Source organism: Neurospora tetraspora, assembly GCF_033439725.1.
Source record: "Neurospora tetraspora strain CBS 560.94 chromosome Unknown B0H65scaffold_2, whole genome shotgun sequence".
NCBI lineage: Eukaryota > Fungi > Ascomycota > Sordariomycetes > Sordariales > Sordariaceae > Neurospora > Neurospora tetraspora.
The window spans coordinates 992,697-1,009,477 of record NW_026944384.1 but is presented as its reverse complement, the minus strand read 5'-3'; the positions used below and the strand labels follow the sequence as shown (position 1 = coordinate 1,009,477).

The 16,781-nt window shown below is 52.8% G+C and overlaps 7 protein-coding genes and 1 non-coding gene across 8 annotated transcripts; 4 read left to right on the top strand and 4 right to left on the bottom strand.

The window, feature by feature from the left end:
- The first annotated feature begins 522 nt into the window (after window positions 1-522).
- Window positions 523-2,306, top strand: B0H65DRAFT_92790 (putative cellulose 1, 4-beta-cellobiosidase II precursor). Its single transcript, XM_062831577.1, has 2 exons — window positions 523-790; window positions 860-2,306. The coding sequence occupies exons 1-2, from the start codon at window positions 696-698 to the stop codon at window positions 2,214-2,216; spliced, it is 1,452 nt and encodes a 483-aa protein (XP_062683908.1). The 5' UTR covers window positions 523-695; the 3' UTR covers window positions 2,217-2,306.
- Window positions 2,307-3,270: 964 nt separating this feature from the next.
- Window positions 3,271-4,995, bottom strand: B0H65DRAFT_421029 (uncharacterized protein; the record flags this gene model as incomplete). Its single annotated transcript, XM_062824316.1, has 1 exon — window positions 3,271-4,995. One exon carries the CDS (start codon window positions 4,993-4,995, stop codon window positions 3,271-3,273), a length of 1,725 nt encoding a protein of 574 aa, XP_062683907.1.
- A 576-nt stretch (window positions 4,996-5,571) lies between these two features.
- Window positions 5,572-6,938, top strand: B0H65DRAFT_455264 (ThuA-like domain-containing protein). Its single transcript, XM_062826235.1, has 2 exons — window positions 5,572-6,825; window positions 6,918-6,938. Exon 1 carries the CDS (start codon window positions 5,893-5,895, stop codon window positions 6,709-6,711), a length of 819 nt encoding a protein of 272 aa, XP_062683906.1. The 5' UTR covers window positions 5,572-5,892; the 3' UTR covers window positions 6,712-6,825; window positions 6,918-6,938.
- Window positions 6,881-8,328, top strand: B0H65DRAFT_92764 (uncharacterized protein). The gene is made up of 2 exons (XM_062831575.1): window positions 6,881-7,324; window positions 7,388-8,328. Exons 1-2 carry the CDS (start codon window positions 7,049-7,051, stop codon window positions 8,195-8,197), a joined length of 1,086 nt encoding a protein of 361 aa, XP_062683905.1. The 5' UTR covers window positions 6,881-7,048; the 3' UTR covers window positions 8,198-8,328.
- Window positions 8,329-8,620: 292 nt separating this feature from the next.
- Window positions 8,621-9,911, bottom strand: B0H65DRAFT_455261 (uncharacterized protein). The gene has a single exon (XM_062826234.1). The coding sequence runs from the start codon at window positions 9,428-9,430 to the stop codon at window positions 8,711-8,713; it is 720 nt and encodes a 239-aa protein (XP_062683904.1). The 5' UTR covers window positions 9,431-9,911; the 3' UTR covers window positions 8,621-8,710.
- A 470-nt stretch (window positions 9,912-10,381) lies between these two features.
- B0H65DRAFT_t79 lies at window positions 10,382-10,452 on the bottom strand. Its single transcript has one exon. It is a non-coding gene; the product is annotated as a tRNA-Gly (tRNA).
- A 378-nt stretch (window positions 10,453-10,830) lies between these two features.
- Window positions 10,831-11,956, top strand: B0H65DRAFT_455260 (uncharacterized protein). The gene is made up of 2 exons (XM_062826233.1): window positions 10,831-11,185; window positions 11,262-11,956. Exons 1-2 carry the CDS (start codon window positions 11,131-11,133, stop codon window positions 11,750-11,752), a joined length of 546 nt encoding a protein of 181 aa, XP_062683903.1. The 5' UTR covers window positions 10,831-11,130; the 3' UTR covers window positions 11,753-11,956.
- Window positions 11,957-16,047, bottom strand: B0H65DRAFT_536914 (transcription factor ccg-8). The gene is made up of 3 exons (XM_062829062.1): window positions 15,528-16,047; window positions 13,615-14,218; window positions 11,957-13,558 (listed from the first exon to the last, which is right to left on the bottom strand). Exons 1-3 carry the CDS (start codon window positions 15,564-15,566, stop codon window positions 12,348-12,350), a joined length of 1,854 nt encoding a protein of 617 aa, XP_062683902.1. The 5' UTR covers window positions 15,567-16,047; the 3' UTR covers window positions 11,957-12,347.
- Between the last annotated feature and the right edge of the window lie 734 nt (window positions 16,048-16,781).

Genomic DNA, 16,781 nt, shown 5'->3' with positions numbered 1-16,781 from the left:
AACGTGGGCTCCGAGAACGAGACCCGGTTTCCACCCCGAAACCAAACAACCACCGTCACCAAGCACCCGGTTCCACGAAATTGCTCGAATGCGGTGTCCAGGTCGGCGGATTTGGCGGACAGCTCGGCTTGTTTCTTGTAGACAGCGTTACACTTGTTCCTGAACAGTCTTGCCATCCCTCGGGCCCCGACTTCCTCTCCAGCGCCAAGCAGTCCACTTGCTCGCACTTGTCGGTCTGGGGTTGCCATATTGAGGAGGATGTGTGGGTTTTTGTGGTCATGGCGCTACATGGTCGAGCATCCCGTAGTCCCCGTCGAGGCTTCGGAGCTTCGTCCTGGAGCTTCTTCATGGCCTATCCGGGACGATCCTCCCTGTGAATCCGGGGTAGAGCCGCTCTCGGAATGGCGCCCGTTTCTGCCACCACCGCAGCGGGCCTTGTTCATGGAGCAGCCGAACTCTAGCTAAACTGGATCGAACAAGCCTCGTTCAGTCAGTGGCGTCATGTGCTCGTTTGTCGACGTCTCGGGAGCGCGTTCCCGTCTTCCCGACCGATGGATCTTGGACTGATGGAGGCCACCCCAAGAGAACTTGATCATAAAAGGGGACGACTTCGCCTTTGTTGATTCGAATATTCTCAGCACTGGCATTCTGGGTCATTCAGTCAACGGAAACCCTCATCATCAACAGCTCTTACAATGGTTGCTAAGAAGCTCCTTCTCGCTGCCGCCTTGACGGCCTCTGCCCTCGCTGCTCCCGTCCTTGAGGATCGCCAGAACTGCGGCTCTACCTGGTATGATCATCATCACCCTCAAATCATCACCCTCAAAACTTGATACACAAAGGCTAACAGACGATATAGGACCCAGTGCGGTGGTATCGGCTGGTCTGGCGCGACTTGCTGCTCCTCCGGCAACTCCTGCGTTGAGATCAACTCCTACTACTCCCAGTGCTTGCCCAGCTCTCAGGTTACCACCACTGCTAAGGCTTCTTCCACCAGCCCTACCAGCACCAGCAAGGCCTCTAGCACCACCAGCAAGGTCACCAGCAGCAGCGCCGCCCAGCCCATCACCACTACCGCTCCTTCGGTGCCCACCACCACCATTGCTGGCGGTGCTTCCTCCACTGCTAGCTTCACTGGCAACCCCTTCCTTGGCGTTCAGGGCTGGGCCAACAGCTACTACTCCTCCGAGATCTACAACCATGCCATTCCTTCCATGACTGGCACCTTGGCCGCCAAGGCGTCTGCCGTTGCCAAGGTTCCCACCTTCCAGTGGCTCGATCGCAACGTCACCGTTGACACTCTCATGAAGAGCACCCTCCAGGAGATCCGCGCCGCCAACAAGGCCGGTGCCAACCCTCCCTACGCCGCTCACTTGGTCGTCTACGATCTCCCCGATCGTGACTGCGCTGCTGCCGCCTCCAACGGCGAGTTCTCCATCGCAAACAACGGCGTTGCCAACTACAAGACCTACATCAACGCCATCCGCAAGCTCCTGATCGAGTACTCTGACATACGCACCATCCTCGTCATCGAGCCCGACTCGCTTGCCAACCTCGTCACCAACACCAACGTTGCCAAGTGCGCCAACGCCGCCTCCGCCTACAAGGAGGGCGTCAACTACGCCATCACCCAGCTCGACCTCCCCCACGTTGCCCAGTACCTCGATGCTGGCCACGGTGGCTGGCTCGGCTGGCCCGCTAACATCCAGCCCGCCGCCACCCTCTTCGCCGACATCTACAAGGCTGCCGGCAAGCCCAAGTCCGTCCGCGGTCTCGTCACCAACGTCTCCAACTACAACGGCTGGTCGCTCTCCTCGGCTCCCTCGTACACCACCCCCAACCCCAACTACGACGAGAAGAAGTACATTGAGGCTTTCTCCCCTCTCCTCAACGCCGCCGGCTTCCCCGCCCAGTTCATCGTCGACACCGGTCGTTCCGGCAAGCAGCCCACCGGCCAGATTGAGCAGGGTGACTGGTGCAACGCCATCGGCACCGGTTTCGGTGTCCGCCCTACCACCAACACCGGCTCCTCGTTGGCTGATGCCTTCGTCTGGGTCAAGCCTGGTGGTGAGTCCGATGGTACCAGCGACACCTCCGCTACCCGCTATGACTTCCACTGCGGTCTCTCGGATGCCCTCAAGCCTGCCCCTGAGGCTGGCCAGTGGTTCCAGGCTTACTTTGAGCAGCTGCTCAAGAACGCTAACCCCGCTTTCTAAGCGCGTCGTCTTGACAATGAGGCTTTGAGGGGTGAGTGGTTAAGGGGGCGAGGGGTTGAAAGAGTGAAGTGAAAAGGGGTGATAAAGGATCCGATTTGGATTCCGTCTTCTTCCCAAGTTCTTGTACATAGATTAAGAACCTTTTTTGTTCGCCTGTGAGAGTGGACTGCACATATACTTCAACAGACTGTCAATACAACGTTCGGATACTTACCTCTAGTGTCTTTTTTGACCTTCGATGTTGAACGTGCTATTTGTGCCAGGTCGTTATACATAGATTCCAGTCTGAGAGTACCTTTGTTGTGAATCAATGATGACTTCAGGGTATACATGTACGTGTCCGCCTGTTGTCACCAAAGAATTCTCTCTTTGCGAGACTTTAATAAGGGTGGCGAATTTACTTTTAAGTATGGGGTAAAAGAAGGGGAAACGCACGAAGGTGTTTGTTGGGAAAAGGTCTCGCTCAACCGGATTATAGCCACCAAGTAGCTGGACTCAAAAATCGAGTATGTAAGTCCCAAAGCAATTTGTTCCTTTCTCCTGTTCTCATCCCACCCCTCCTCATCTCTTCCTCTTTTCCTCTTTCGGGGTCATACGGTACTACCCGTTCTTGTTGCCTAGTGGGCTTTCAACATTCAAAAGACGTATGAATCGAATGTGAAGATCCTTAGGAAAGTTGACTAGAAGTCTCAAACCAACAAACGAACCAGTGTTATACTGTACCTTCAGAGAATCGGGTCACGGACAAGTTTCTTTTGAGCATGCGAAAAGGTCCCGCTTGGACGGTCTAGTGTGCACATCCAATTTCTGCGTATACATCCTTGGGTATCATATTATATCATATCATATCACCTGCTCCCTCCATGTCCTTTCACAACCAGCAACCGCCGAAACACGCCTATGTATCCATACGCAAACCTCCCTTACTCCCCTAGAGGAAGTTCCAATGCCCCAATTCCCATGCCTCACTCAACCAACCCCTCCATCTCTGTCTCCCAGCTTCCAGTATCACCTCCCCCACAAGTAAACCTCACCAAGTCCACCCTACCCTACCCTACCACCCCCCTCCATAAAACCCACTCACCCTCCTCCCCCCCTTTCCCGACTCCCTTCCCGACTCCCTTCCCCCACCAGCAGCCGCCGCCCTCCCCGCCTTAACCGCCTCCCGCCCGGCAACCTCCACCACGCTCGCAACATTCTTAATCGCCCCGCCCAATCCCGCCGCCGTCCTCTTCAGTCCGTTGATGGAGAGCTTGGAGTTGAGCGAGGGGGTAGGTGGGGAGGGGAAGTTGTAGAGGGCTCCGCCGGGTTTGTTGGCTCCTGGGTTGGAAGAGGAGGAGTGGGAGGAGAAGGAGGGGGTGGGAGAGGAGTAAGTTGGTTGTGGAGGGGCGGTGGTGTAGGTTATTGTTGGTTGGGGCTGTTGCGCTGGGGTTGCAGGCGCTGGAGGGTAGGTGCCAGTGTTCACAGCTGGAGATGAAGGGAATGGTGATGAAGGGGAGGTAACGGTTGGTGAGGGGAGGGTCGTGGCCGGTTGATGTTGGGTTGGTGGGGAAGGCCGGGGTGGATAGGCGGCGGGGAAGTAAGAGACTGAGTGTCTGTGTCCTCCGGCTGTGGGTGATTGCGGAGAGGTGGGTGAGAAAGGGCCTTGTTGGCTTGGGGGTGTTGGCAAGTTGCTGGTGTTGAGGGTTGGTGTCGGTGGACACTGGTAGCCGGAGAAATACTGTGATGTTGGCCGCGTTGATTGTGGAGGAGGAGGTGGTGGTGACTGGGGAGGGCTACCGTAGGCTTGTTGTTGATATGGCGGTGGTGGAGGTGTTTGCCCAGCAGGAGATGTTGGGGCTTGGCTGTATACAGGCGAAGGCGCAGAACTGTAGTTGCCAGGTTGGTGATACTGAGGAGTGAACGGGGCCGGAGTTCCTACGGACGACGGCAGCGGTGGTGATTGTGGAGGTGAAAAGCTCTGATACCCTGGCTGAGCCGGAGCAGACGTGTAAGTCGGCTGTGGCACTGGTGGAGAGGTAGGCGCTTGTTGCTGGAAAGCTGATGGATATTGCACAGGCGGAGGACTTAGGGTGCTCTGTGTTACCTCGTGATGAGGTGAAGATGGTGAAATCGGTTTTCCATATTGAGGTTGGGCATAAGGATGCTGATATCCAGTGTCTGCCTGTTCTTCAAGAGAGGTGGGCCAGGAGCCGGGGACAGAAGGTAAGGCCTCGGCTTCTACGACGATCAGTCCTTCACTGTCAGGAGTTTCCAAGTTCTTGGCCGGTTTCGGTGGAGGGACGTTTGAAGAGGGCTGCACAGCATTGCTCTCCCGCCGAGAAGAAGGTGGCGACCCTTCAAGCTCGGCGACAAAGCCATTGGAGGTCCGTCGTCCGGCCGTCGACGTGACTGAGTTACGGTGTTGCGAAGAGGGTGGGGAGTAAGGTTTGTAGTCCTGATCTGCCTGTGGTGACTGCGGTTCTTTGAACTGCATCGATGCCTGACTCGAGACGGGCTTGCGCTGAAGTCTCAAGGGTGCCGGAGCCATGGAGCTATCGCCAAGGTCAAGCTTGGCGAACGAGGAAGCCAGAGATGGTTGGCTTGCAACAGACGAATGTCGGCTATCATTCTCATGGTTGTCACTTGGCCCTGGCTGCTGTGTAGGTGGCCGATACGGTTGATACGGACGGTAGGCTTTCGGTTCTGATTGTCGACGTTGTTGCTCCTGTTGTTGTTCTTGTGGTTGAGACTGCTGCCGATAAGCAGAGCCGTATGGGGAAATGCCGCTATATGACATGATGACTGATGAGACTCGGAGTTCCGATCTCACACTTGTGCAGATTTTACCAAGTCCGGAGTTTATGTTAACAGGTACAAGAGAACAAGAATTTCTGGCCTTTGGGGAGAAGAGAAGAGACGGAGAGAGCAGGCTGGGGCTGGAGAGCACTTGATCAAAAAGCCCAACATTCACAACCTGCAAGACAGTCTGATGTGGCTGAAGCACACAACACGAGTCAGTCCACAAGACAGCTTATGACGAATGGGATAGCCCTGTTTCCAATTTAATTGAGAATGCTTCAGGACGAACAAGCATCGGATATCGAGGGTTAACCGTCTTGGCATTCCTCCAGCTAGACCTCAAGCAAACTGGTGCCTTGCTCAGCCGCAGGCGAAGCTTTTGGTGAGAACCCAATCGAGGAAATGCAAGGATCATCAGAGGCTGACAAGCCCCGACGCCTTGCTGATCCCATCGTTGAAGAACTTATAAATCCGCTCACCTCTCATTTGTGGTTGTCCTTCTTGTTGGTTCCCATCTAGGTGGTTCCAAGGTCGATATTTTATGGAAGAGAAACAGTTTTGTGGCACACGTTGAGGAGTTGAAGTTCGAAGTGGAACAAGGACGGGCAGTAGTTCTAACGGCCGACCCACTTTGGCCACTATAATATAGTGCATACATCCCCCCACAGTTCGTCCCATCTTCTTTCCCCGCATTTGAACACATGGAGATCATGATTCCCATCAACTTCATCCGAACAACCCCCACCAACATTATGGCTAAAACGACATTGGCTCCCGTTATGGGATGAGAATCAATATTGTCCGGAACTATGACATCTCTATCCCATCCTTCCAATGTTTTATAGTCTCCAGTCCCGATAACCCGGGTGCTTGACGCAGAGCAACTGTATTTCCAATGTCACACAAATTCAACCAAGACAAACCGCCCAATCGTCAGACGTCAGCCATGTCTTCAGCCGAACCCATCAGGGTGTTGGTCTTCTCCCGCACCGTAGCCTATCGCCACGACTCTATCCCAGCTTCCATAAAGGCTCTTGAAGACCTCGCGGCAACTTCTTCGACCACTGCCCACCCATTTGTCACGACAGCAACCGAGGACCCTACGATATTCACGCCCTCCGGTCTCTCGCAGTTTCGTGTCATCATTCTTCTACAATGCTCTGGCGAGTTTCTCGATTCTTCCCAGCTCGAGGCACTCAAGGGCTTCGTCCACTCCGGCGGCGGCGTTGTCGGTATCCACTGCGCCAGCTTCGGCATGGAGTCGAGTGAGTGGTATGGCCGTTTGATCGGTGGTGTCTTCAAGAACCACCCCGAGCCACAGATGGCGAAGATCCGGTCCGTTGTCAATAACATGGACCATCTTCTCCTGGCTGGACTTTTGAAGAGACTTCAAGACGAGAGCGAGGGAAAGAAGAGAATGTTCGGTGTGACAACGAACAAGGAGTGGGAATGGGACTGGTTCGACGAATACTACAACTTCAAGACGAACCCGTGGGATAACCCGCATCTCCAGATTCTCTTGGAAGTCAACGAAGAGACCTATACTGGAGGAACACACGGCGAACGTCACCCCCTTGCATGGGCGCAGGAGTTCGAGGGCGGCCGGTCGTTTTACAACTCTCTTGGCCACTTTGATGAAGCATATCTGGAGGACCCTGGATTCATGAGATTTATCTACAAGGCCATTCTGTGGACTGCTAGATTGGATTCCTGAAGTGACTATACGTTGACCATAAGTTAGGAGTCTAGATCCAATATCAGACGAAGCTGAAGGTGTTGTTTGCTGCACTTCCCCTCTGTGCCCCACTATACTTTTAGCGGCTTCCAGGTACCTCAACCCAACCACATCATCCTTCTTCCACACTCTCTGCCTCATACTCACTTGTGAATCACCTTTGCCCCCTTACTCGTCAGGACTAGACTAGTTCGTTTCCTCTTCGACGACTATTAAAACTCAAGCCCAAGCTCGTCGTTTACCTACTTCTACATTCTTCTGCCAATGAGCATTACTCCAACAAAGCTCTCTCTACCTTACCAGCTGCGATATCACCATGCGTGGACTACTCCAAGCTGCCAGAGCCGCGAATATCTCGCGAGCTCCCAAGTACAACCTCCTCGTCTGCTTCGACGCGTTCGAGACCCTCTACGCACCCAAAGAGCCCGTCCATAAGACGTACGGCCAGTTTGCGCGCGATAACGGCCTTCAACATGCTAGCGACGATGTTGTGGCTGTTTATCTTCACGACCGCATCACCACGGCTGCCAAAGAGTACCCCAACTATGGCAAGCATGTCAAGGGCATGGACCCCGAAGCTTGGTGGATGAAGGTGAGTCAACTTGCTCTTAGTCACTCAACTAATTTCTGAACTGAAGCTGAAATTTCACTGCAGGTTATTAAGAATATCTTCGTCGATGTTGAGCCCAGTCTGAGTGACGCAGCTCACAAAGAGCAGCTGGATGATTTGGGTCGTAGACTCTTCCACCATTTCTCCACTCGCGACGCCTACATAACTGCGTCCAATATGCCCAAGCTTCTCCAGTCTTTGAAGCATCACAAATCCAACAGCAAGCTGGACAACCCCTCCATCGGCCATGTTGTTCTGGGCGTCATCAGCAACTCTGATGACAGGGTTGGCGGCATCCTCTCCTCCCTGGGCCTCGACGTCAGCCCCTTGCGTTTCCAAAGAGAATCCAAGAAAGAGACTCACTTCGAAAGTGCTCGCCCCGTCGACGGCAAGTCGTATGATATTGACTTTACCGTCATGTCATACGACGTTGAGGAGTCAAAGCCACACAAACTGATGTGGCAGGCAGGAGAGATGCTGGCTCGCAGAGCGGTTGTCCATGAGCTCGGCAAGTTTGATGAGAGCGTTCCTTGGTTGAAGCTCTATGTTGGTGACGATATCAAGAAGGACGTTGAATCTGCTTGGGGTTGTGGATGGAATGCGGTCCTTTTGAAGGAGTTTATCACTGAGCATCCTCCTGATGAGCGGTTGGAAAGCTTGGAGGAGGAACTTCTGGCAAGGCCAGTTACCCAGGTTTTGGCCGGTCAACCCCGAATGTTTACGGTCAACAAGCTCGAGACTTTGGTTGATTGGATTGTGAAGAGAGGTTTGGAGGTTCCCGCTGGTTCTATGGATGCCGATGCCGCGGCCAACAGCTCTGAGGAGAGGTTCAAACTCGTTGATAAGATGGAGTGAAGAGAGCCTAAGAAGACATATACCGGTATCGTTGCTTTTGTACTATTAATTAACAGGAATTTTCCCACAGGGTATTACCAGGGAGCATTTCACCCTATTGTCAGATACCCCTATTGTACTATTAATCAAACATATCTGCCTGATGGAAAGGGCTTCCGATAAGTTCGAAAGACATCAAACTGACTGCGATATGCCTCGTATGAGACTTAAAACACCTAAACCAAACTCAGCTTGACATATCATGATCCAGGAACACCTCTGATGCCATGTAAAAGGCATATCAGAGACGATTTAATATTCAAATCAATATCCCAGAGGGGTCATGTCTTCGACATATCCGGCCACTCAGCAACCTCACACCTCCAAATTCTTCCAAACCCCCGGCACAACCCCCTCCACCTTCTCCCTCAACTCCCTCCACACCCTCACCTGCAACACCTTCCCCTTCTCCCCTCTGACCAACTCACTCGGCTCATCCACCACACAATCCGACAAATACCCCCCATGCGTCTCCTACCCTCCCTGACTAGCCGCATGCACCAGCGTCCTACTCCCCATCTCCGTGGACCTCGCCACCAACCCTATCATCAACTTCGCCATCGCCACCGCGAACGTCCCTTCGAACTTGAAAATCCCTGACTTGACGAAACCGGGTTGGACGCAGTTGATGGTTACCCCCGTCTTCGAAACGGGGCAGTGAGCTGCCAAAGAGCGAATCAGAAAAATCTGAAGCAGTTTGGATATGAAGTACTGATCCGAGTGGTCATCCATCGTCACCTCTCGCCTATCGGGGGAGCTGAGAACGTTGAAGAGCTGGCCCTCGGGCGCGGTGCGCGAGAGGTGGAAGTCGGTGTAGGTGTGGGCTAGGGAGGTGACGACTGTCATTGTTGGTCCTGGACTGACAGTATCAGGGAACAGGCGTGCTGTTTCACGGAGTTTGGGAAACAAAAGAAAGGCGAGAAGAAAGGTGGACACCACGTTAACGGTTATGGCTTCCTCGTCTCGTTCGCAATGACGCCATGGTCCGTTGAGGGGGCAGACGCCCGCGTTGAGGAGGAGGATGTCAACTCTTTCGAGCTCAGCAGACACGCGAGAGGCGAAGGATTGCACGCTGGCGTAGGAGCATTGGTCGAGTTCCCAGACGGAGATGACGCTGTCGGAGCACTTGGTCGAGGACTCGATGGAGGCTTTGGCAGTGGCGCCCTTTGAGAGGTTACGGACGGCTAGGATCATGCGGCTGCAGCCTAGACGGACAAAGTGACGGGCGGCTTCGAGGCCGAGGCCGGTGTTGGAGCCGGTTACGATGACGGTTTTGCCGGAGTAGGAGTCGGTTGGGTAGGGGAGGGTGGTGAGGAATTGGCTCTTGAAGAAGTGAAGGTTGCCCTGAGGGTGGAAGAGGCCGTCTCGGGCGAGTTTGTGGGTGGTAGGTAGGTTGAGGAGGGAGGGTGTGAGGGTGGATGCCGGGGCCCATCTTGAACCGCGTATGAGGAGGATAGGACGTGGGAGAGAGTTGAGAAGTAGAAGGTAAGATGAATAGGGTGTTGTTGCGTGTGTTATCTGCGAGTGATTACCTCGGGGACATGACGCTGGTAGCCGAATCTTTCCTCATATATCTGGCACTCTAAAGGGCCACTATTGCCGAGAGATTGCTAAGGTATCATTATGATCACGAGTTATTTTCACCAAGAGGCAGGCAAGTGCATGATCGATCTTCTTTCCATCACGTTTTTGGGCAGCTTGCTAGAGTTACTATTGTGACCCTCCTTGATTGCTTGCACCGCGCACAGTATATCACCAAAAGGCTCGAGGCCAAGAAGGAGGGGTAGAAAGACAAAAGGCATGCGGCTCAATATCTACTGTACCGATAGTGAAGCGTAGAGCTCAATACGTGGCTTTAGTTAGATGCGACTAGTTCAGGTATGTGATTTGGACAATCTCAAAAACTCAACACACCAACACGGTCAACACCATGACACTCTCAAATCGTGGGTTCAGGCGTGATGAATCTGCTACACAAATCCTGGCAAACACTCTTGAACGACGAGGTCAATGGGTATTTATGTGTGGCATTGTAATAGGGCATCTGGCAAAAGCAAAAAGAAACAAACATTGTTTATGTGTCTGTTATAAGAAGTGTTCAAGCAGGTTTGAGTTGGGAAAAAAACGCAAAAAGAGAAGTTATTATGCGCCAGCCGCGAATCGAACGCGGGGCCCATCGATGGCAACGATGGATTTTACCACTAAACCACTGGCGCGATTTGATGATTGTTGAAAGTTTGGCAAGGGATTAGGAGTTAAGTACCCACACTGTTGACAAGGGCAGGGATCATTGCCCTCTTGAGAGTTGAGACTAGTTGACAACAGAACTGTCATTGTTCCTTCATGACAGACGTCTAGGCTGTCTAGAATTGTCGAAATTGACAAAAAACTCAAAAAGCCTGAAAGAGAGGCAAAATGTCATCATGTCCTCAAGACAACCGACGGCGTTGATGTTGGCGATTCCACTATTCGAAAACGAAAACGTATGAGCCAGTGTAAATAGGAGCCTGAGACCTGTGCGCCTATCGCCATGTAAGCATTACGCAATGGTTCAAGCGGAGCTATTTCTCTCATTCCTCCACTCACATCGTCCCTGTCAACACCAGCGGTAGTCAGCCAACATTCAGCCTCAAAGGGCCTCAAAGGGTAGCTGTCGCTTACGCCCTATCTCCGTTATCATCCGAGCTAACATCCCGGAAGCGGGCCATCATCACATCACACCACCCGGCCCGGCAGCATCCAGCCTGGGCTTTGTTCTCAAGTTAATAAACTTGGGTCATCTTACGGCCAGCCATATATAAGTCGTTGTTTCAAAACTGAACACTCAACCTCGAAACTCAAACATCAATATTCTCAACACCACCACTCCACTCCTGACACCAAACACCATCAAAATGTCCGCCCTAACCGGCGCCCAGTTGGGTCTAATGACGGGCTCCTTCCTATCAGGTAAGCCATCCCTTCACCCTTCACCCTCATATCCTCCTCCTCCCATCAATCCCATACTAACACCCCCAAAACAAAGGCTGCCTCCTCTCAATCCCCCTCTTCTCAATCCCCATCATAACCTCCTCCCCCACCGCCCCGACCCTCCTCTCCTCCTGGTCCATCCTCTACGAGCACGGCAAATTTTCCATGCCTCCCCTGGCCGCTTTAACCGCCTCGCTCTACGGGTGGACGGCTTATAAACTCCGCTCTGCTGCCCCTCGGTCTGCTAGCAACGAAAAACGCTGGAAACTATTCGCCACGGCGGCAGGATTGACATTTTGGATTGTGCCGTTTACGCTGGTGGTGTTAATGCCCACCAACAAGGAGTTGATGAGACTTAATGAGATGCAGATCGAGCCGGGCCCGTTGGTTAGTAGTCTTTCGGAGGTGAGGGAGTTGGTGAGGAGGTGGACTTGGTTGCATTTGGTGAGGTGCGTGGGGCCGGTGGTGGGGTGTGTGGTTGGGTGGTTTGGGGTTTTTGGGTACGGGGATGTGCAGGGTGAGAAGGTTGAGGTTAGGAAGGCGTGAGGACGGGATGGATTTGTGGTGATGAGGGATGAGATTGGTGATGATCTCGTTTTTCCACGTGGAGTGTTGGAAAAAGTGAGGAAGCAATGGGTGAAAGCTGTCGGGGTATGAGACCTCGCCAGGGAGGCGAGAGAAGAATCCAGTGAGTTGTGATAGCTTCAAGTTCAGCTGTATGCTTAGTTTGATCAAGATCGGAATGGAAACATTGAAAGACGGTCAGAAGTGGTAAATTGGACGAATGAACCATCTACATAGTGCCAGATAGCCAACCCAGTAAGGGTGATATGGTGTGGAGAGTACTCCCAGGCGCCAGAACTTGTCGGTATCCCAAATGTGATCAACTAATGAAACAAACGAAAAGAAAAAGTGGTATATAACGGTTAATGTCCCCAAGATTCGGCACAAGTCTCTCAAATCCCACCCAATCAACCAAGCTCAGCTTTTTACGCCGACCAAAAAAGCTCTAATCGTAACGAAAGTTTTTACTCGCCGAAACCCCAACCATCCAAGCCATCCTGCTTTTGAATAATAAACTAAGTTCCTTGTAACAGTAGCTACTCGCTGGGGTTTTTTCTCCCGAATATTCCACGAGTCTTTACCTCATGGGAATATCACCATTAATGGTAACGGCCTGCGGAAGAGGTTGGTCAACCATAGGTCGGATCTCATGCTCTGCGCCGTTCATGGGGTTCGATTGGTTCATCTTCTTGTTCCTCCAGTCCTCCGCGTGATCGGTTGCGGTACGGATGATCTCCATGATCTGGGAGAAAATATGGAATCCCTCTTTGCTAAAGGAGAGAGCGACCTTGGCAGCCTTGCGCACAAGTGCATTCGGGTCTTGCGTGTTTGGTTGCTCGCTCGAGGTGTGTTTGCTAGCCTGACTCCAAACCATGGGTAGGCTGAGAAGATGGTGCCGGACAAGGTTGCCGGCATTTTCGGGCAAAGCAGCGCCAGTGTAGTTGGCGACAACCGACGAGACGTCCTGGATGTTGGAGTAAATGCTCTTCCGAAGTTGAGTCATACGCTCCACCAGCTTCGTACGATCTTCTTCCGGCGCGGACGCGTTGGTCATGACATGGTCTTCACCATCCCTTCTGGTTGTCGTCCTGTCATACTGATCAAGTACTGAGCTCAACTCGTTGGTGCCCTGCTGGAGGGTGTTGGTCACATCCCTCAACGTCTCAAGCACATACTTGAGCGAACGTAAACTTTCCTCCTTCATGGTCTCCTTGAGACTGGATGTGGTCACCTGGACCCGTCCACCCCCCATCTGCGAATGGAGCGCCGACTTGGGATCGACTGATTGACCATTTTGTTCAACCGTCTCAGAGTAAGCTGGCGATCGCTGGTCGTCATAAGCGGGCAACGTCTCAATGGTGCTAATCGAAGTCCGGCGGGATCCATCGGTGGTGGAAGCTTCTGAAAATCGTGCCTCGCCCCCTGTACCGTTTATTGGCCTCGAAGTCATATGCCGCTTGTTCTGGCCACTCTCACGAGTATCACTGGAACTCTTAGTCCGCTTTCCAAGAATCCATCTGACGCCGGACTCGATTCCGGTTCTGCGACCGACATTGTTCACCGTGTCCGCAACAGGTATTAGCGAGCCCTCGACGTATTCGAGGCCTGATCTGATACGGGGCGAAAAGTTCTTGGTCTTTGTATAAAGGTGAGAAGATCGCTGCACCGTGCTTTCGATGATCGGGTGGGCTGTGGTTATAAGCGACAATAGAGGCTCGGGTTCTTGGTTCCGGTCCGTCGTCCCAGCGCGCAGTGGCGTATTACGGTTGGGAGGAGAAGAAACTGAATCTGGGGACCCATTGTTAGCAGTTTATAAAATGCTACTTGTGCTTGCTAGCACATACCGGTTTTCAATTCGTTCAGGGCGGAGATAGCCATCATGACCTGCGGATCATCCAGGCTGACACTGGTCGATCTTCGGTCATGACGCTGCTGGGGAGATGCGCCACGTCCATCGTTATCATTCTCAGTATAGTAGGCCGACAATGGGTTGGAATTCGGCCAGACAAGCTTCGGAGGAGGTTGTGGTGTTGGCGTTGGCTGCAGAGTTGGGAGCGAGCCTCCAACATTCAGCGATGCTATCGATGGGAGGGAGTGATCCGAGCTGCTCCTTTCACGGTTCAGCTGAATAGGCGGAAGTTCAGTCGTAGGGCTGCCATCGAAGAGCGATAATGGTGCCGGCTCACGGGTCTGGAAACGGTTAGACGATGGCGAGCGCGATCGTGGTTTGTTGGGCTGTAGTCCTGACGAGGGAGGATGCAGAACAAGCGGCGGCAACGAGGATAGCGAAGAGGCTGAGGCCTGCATTGTGGACGACGAAGATGCGCTCAATGCGGGCGAGTGTGTCGAGTCCCAAATAGGGGGCAGCGTCGGGTATGCAGGCAGGGCGGACAAGACAGGAGCCGAGGAGTTGTCGGCCTGCTCCTGTTTGGGGAGTGGTGCAGGATGCTGGTGGTGGTGGTGTTGGTGTTGTTGTGATTCATAATGCTGGTGGTGTTGCGGTGGCTGCTGATACTGCTGGTGCTGGTGCTGGTGCTGCGACGACGGCGAGTGCATGTGACGATGATGATGATGTTCCATGCTACCTGGCTCGGATGGTGCCGTCACCAGGACGATTTCCAACGTCGAGATTCGCCGTTGCACCGAGTTTCCACTTTTCGTATCCGCTCCCTCGTCGCTAACTTATTTTCGTATGGAGGACAATGCGCTGGCTGTGAATATCAATTCAGCGATTCAGCGGAGTCGCGACTCAGCTTCGCAGGGTCGAAGTGGAATCGGTCGAGGCAATCGCTGCTGTGCTTTCTGACATGTGCTGCCCAACAAGAGACGTGCTGCCAACCGGGCTTATGTACGGATCTTGTCTGGAGGTTCGGATTTTTGAGGTGGCAAAAGCGCGGCGGCGGATGGAGCTGCCGAGATGCAGAGAAAAAGACTGTGTGCTGTGTGCTGTGTGCTGTGTTGAGGAGCGCAGACTTCGAAGCCGGAAAAGAATTGGATATTTGGTAATTGTCAATGCGTGAGACAAAGTCCCTATATCGCTATCGCTGTTGAAGAGAATGTCGCCTAAAGGTTATGCTGAGAAACAATGGGTAAGGAAGAAGTAGAGACTAGAGAAAACAACAAGATCCAAATTCGGTGAGGGTTGTTGGTAAAATGGCGTGGTGCCTGGCAGTCGAGGTTTCAAGTGCAGGAGGTGGTGGTGTCGAACAGTAAAAAGTGGTGGAAGAAAAGTGACAACTGAAAGAACAAGCCAATGGATGGAAACAGCCCAGAAACATGAAGGAGGAATTCGACGAGAGAGGAGACTCTCACCAAAAAAAGGGCGGGCCACCTCACATGGCAGTCACGCTCGGTGACATTTGTGCGCTGTACCTCCCCGTCAAGTGGAAGACGGTGGGATGACAGGACGGTTTGTAGCGCCGTCTTAGGCTATGCGGAGGATGATGGATACTATACTGTGCGTATTGTTTCAACTTCTTCCATGTGAGCTTCAAAGACATCAGATGTCAGTGAGAGACACGGCAGCATCTGATAGTGTCAAAGTGCTCGTGCATAGACTTTGCACCGTGAGGAGCCAAATTGGAAAACGGAGCTGGAAAGAAGCTCAGCAAAGCGGAAAAGCACGTGGGAATCACAAGCCCTATTTTCCTTCCAACTCCATAGCCCATTGAGTGACTCCGTAATGATTCCAAAGCATGTCATGACTAACTATGCTAGAATAACCCGAGTTAAACAGGACTGTGTAAGAAGGGCTTACCAAGTTCTCGGAAAAGGTTAAATCGGGACCAGTTCCCATATCTGATACCTAACGTGATGGTGTTGTTTCTTGGTCTTCCTAGTGCCAAGGGCAATTTGTTCCAGCTAACCGCAAAACCCGCCATTCCGGAAAAGAATGTCACGTCAAGGTCAGGCGGCCGCAAAGTACAAGCGGTCTCCGAGGCTGGAATTATTCATTGCTTCCACTCTTGTGCTCGATTGTCTGCTTGTCAGCTTCACACTGGACACACACTGGACGCCCAACGGAGCTGTGGTTTGTTTCGTTTTCTTCCCCGAAAAGCTGTTGGGCAATCCGCATTGAGGGTTGCTGCCGTGGCTTTCAGCTGTTTTCAGATCCAATCCCCGTCTTGCTAACACTCCAACGAGACCCCACAAATCACACTTGCGATGCCATCCCACGATCGGTATCAGACATGATTGACACCACCGCGAGCCCATTGCAACCGTGCACGTTGACCTGCCCTGATGCTGTGCATTAGCTGCTGCTACGTATACCACCTACATGTACGCTGTATGTACCCCATACGCCGTGCTGCAACTCTGCGCTGGATTTAATGGGTGCTGCTGGGCTGGGGTAAAAAAGCAAAGACGCCATTCATCGTGAGGTTGATGCTGTTTCTGTTGCTATCGCGAACCCCTCGCCCTCTTGGCCCCTTTCGAACGTTTCCCCCCTGCCCAGTTGCCCCTCCCTTGGCCGTCAATCCTACTACTCTACCATGTGTATTTGCTACCAACAATCATCAATCGCCGCGGGGTCCAAGCATTCGGGCCTCGAGTTGGAACCAAACACCAAGAAACGGGGCTGGCGAAAAGGGAGTGGGAGAAAAAGAGACAACACACAACATGGCATAAGAAGAAGAGAAGGATGCAACATGTGAGATGATGACGAGTCTCGACGGTACGATCGGCATCATCTCATCAACTGCATCCCAGCAATTTGGATATAGTGACATATGATATCAGACTTACCGCCCGTACTTTTGATCAAGTCTTATCCCAAGACAGCAACTTCAGGCGACGAGGAGCAAAACCGCCTATCGTATCCAGCACGTGTTAGGTAAAACGGACAGAAGCCACCAAACGGAAGCCCTTTGTCAAAGTCCCAGGGATGGCCTGTTGATCCACCATCACATGCAAGGCCAAAGACTGTCGATTATTTCCTCTCACGGCCACTTTCCGTTTCCCTGCATCCCATCGAAGCTCCCCAATCCCTCCCACGGACTCCCACGACTCA

Coding starts and splice junctions, on each gene's coding strand:
- B0H65DRAFT_536914 (XM_062829062.1), bottom strand. CDS start 15,566: ATGGGAACTGGTCCCGATTTAACCTTTTCCGAGAACTTG. Junction 14,219..15,527: donor TAACCTTTTCCGAGAACTTG/GTAAGCCCTTCT, acceptor CACCACCACCAG/CATCCTGCACCACTCCCCAA. Junction 13,559..13,614: donor CCTGAACGAATTGAAAACCG/GTATGTGCTAGC, acceptor ATGGGTCCCCAG/ATTCAGTTTCTTCTCCTCCC.
- B0H65DRAFT_455264 (XM_062826235.1), top strand. CDS start 5,893: ATGTCACACAAATTCAACCAAGACAAACCGCCCAATCGTCAGACGTCA.
- B0H65DRAFT_92790 (XM_062831577.1), top strand. CDS start 696: ATGGTTGCTAAGAAGCTCCTTCTCGCTGCCGCCTTGACGGCCTCTGCC. Junction 791..859: donor CAGAACTGCGGCTCTACCTG/GTATGATCATCA, acceptor CAGACGATATAG/GACCCAGTGCGGTGGTATCG.
- B0H65DRAFT_455260 (XM_062826233.1), top strand. CDS start 11,131: ATGTCCGCCCTAACCGGCGCCCAGTTGGGTCTAATGACGGGCTCCTTC. Junction 11,186..11,261: donor GACGGGCTCCTTCCTATCAG/GTAAGCCATCCC, acceptor CCCAAAACAAAG/GCTGCCTCCTCTCAATCCCC.
- B0H65DRAFT_455261 (XM_062826234.1), bottom strand. CDS start 9,430: ATGATCCTAGCCGTCCGTAACCTCTCAAAGGGCGCCACTGCCAAAGCC.
- B0H65DRAFT_92764 (XM_062831575.1), top strand. CDS start 7,049: ATGCGTGGACTACTCCAAGCTGCCAGAGCCGCGAATATCTCGCGAGCT. Junction 7,325..7,387: donor CCGAAGCTTGGTGGATGAAG/GTGAGTCAACTT, acceptor ATTTCACTGCAG/GTTATTAAGAATATCTTCGT.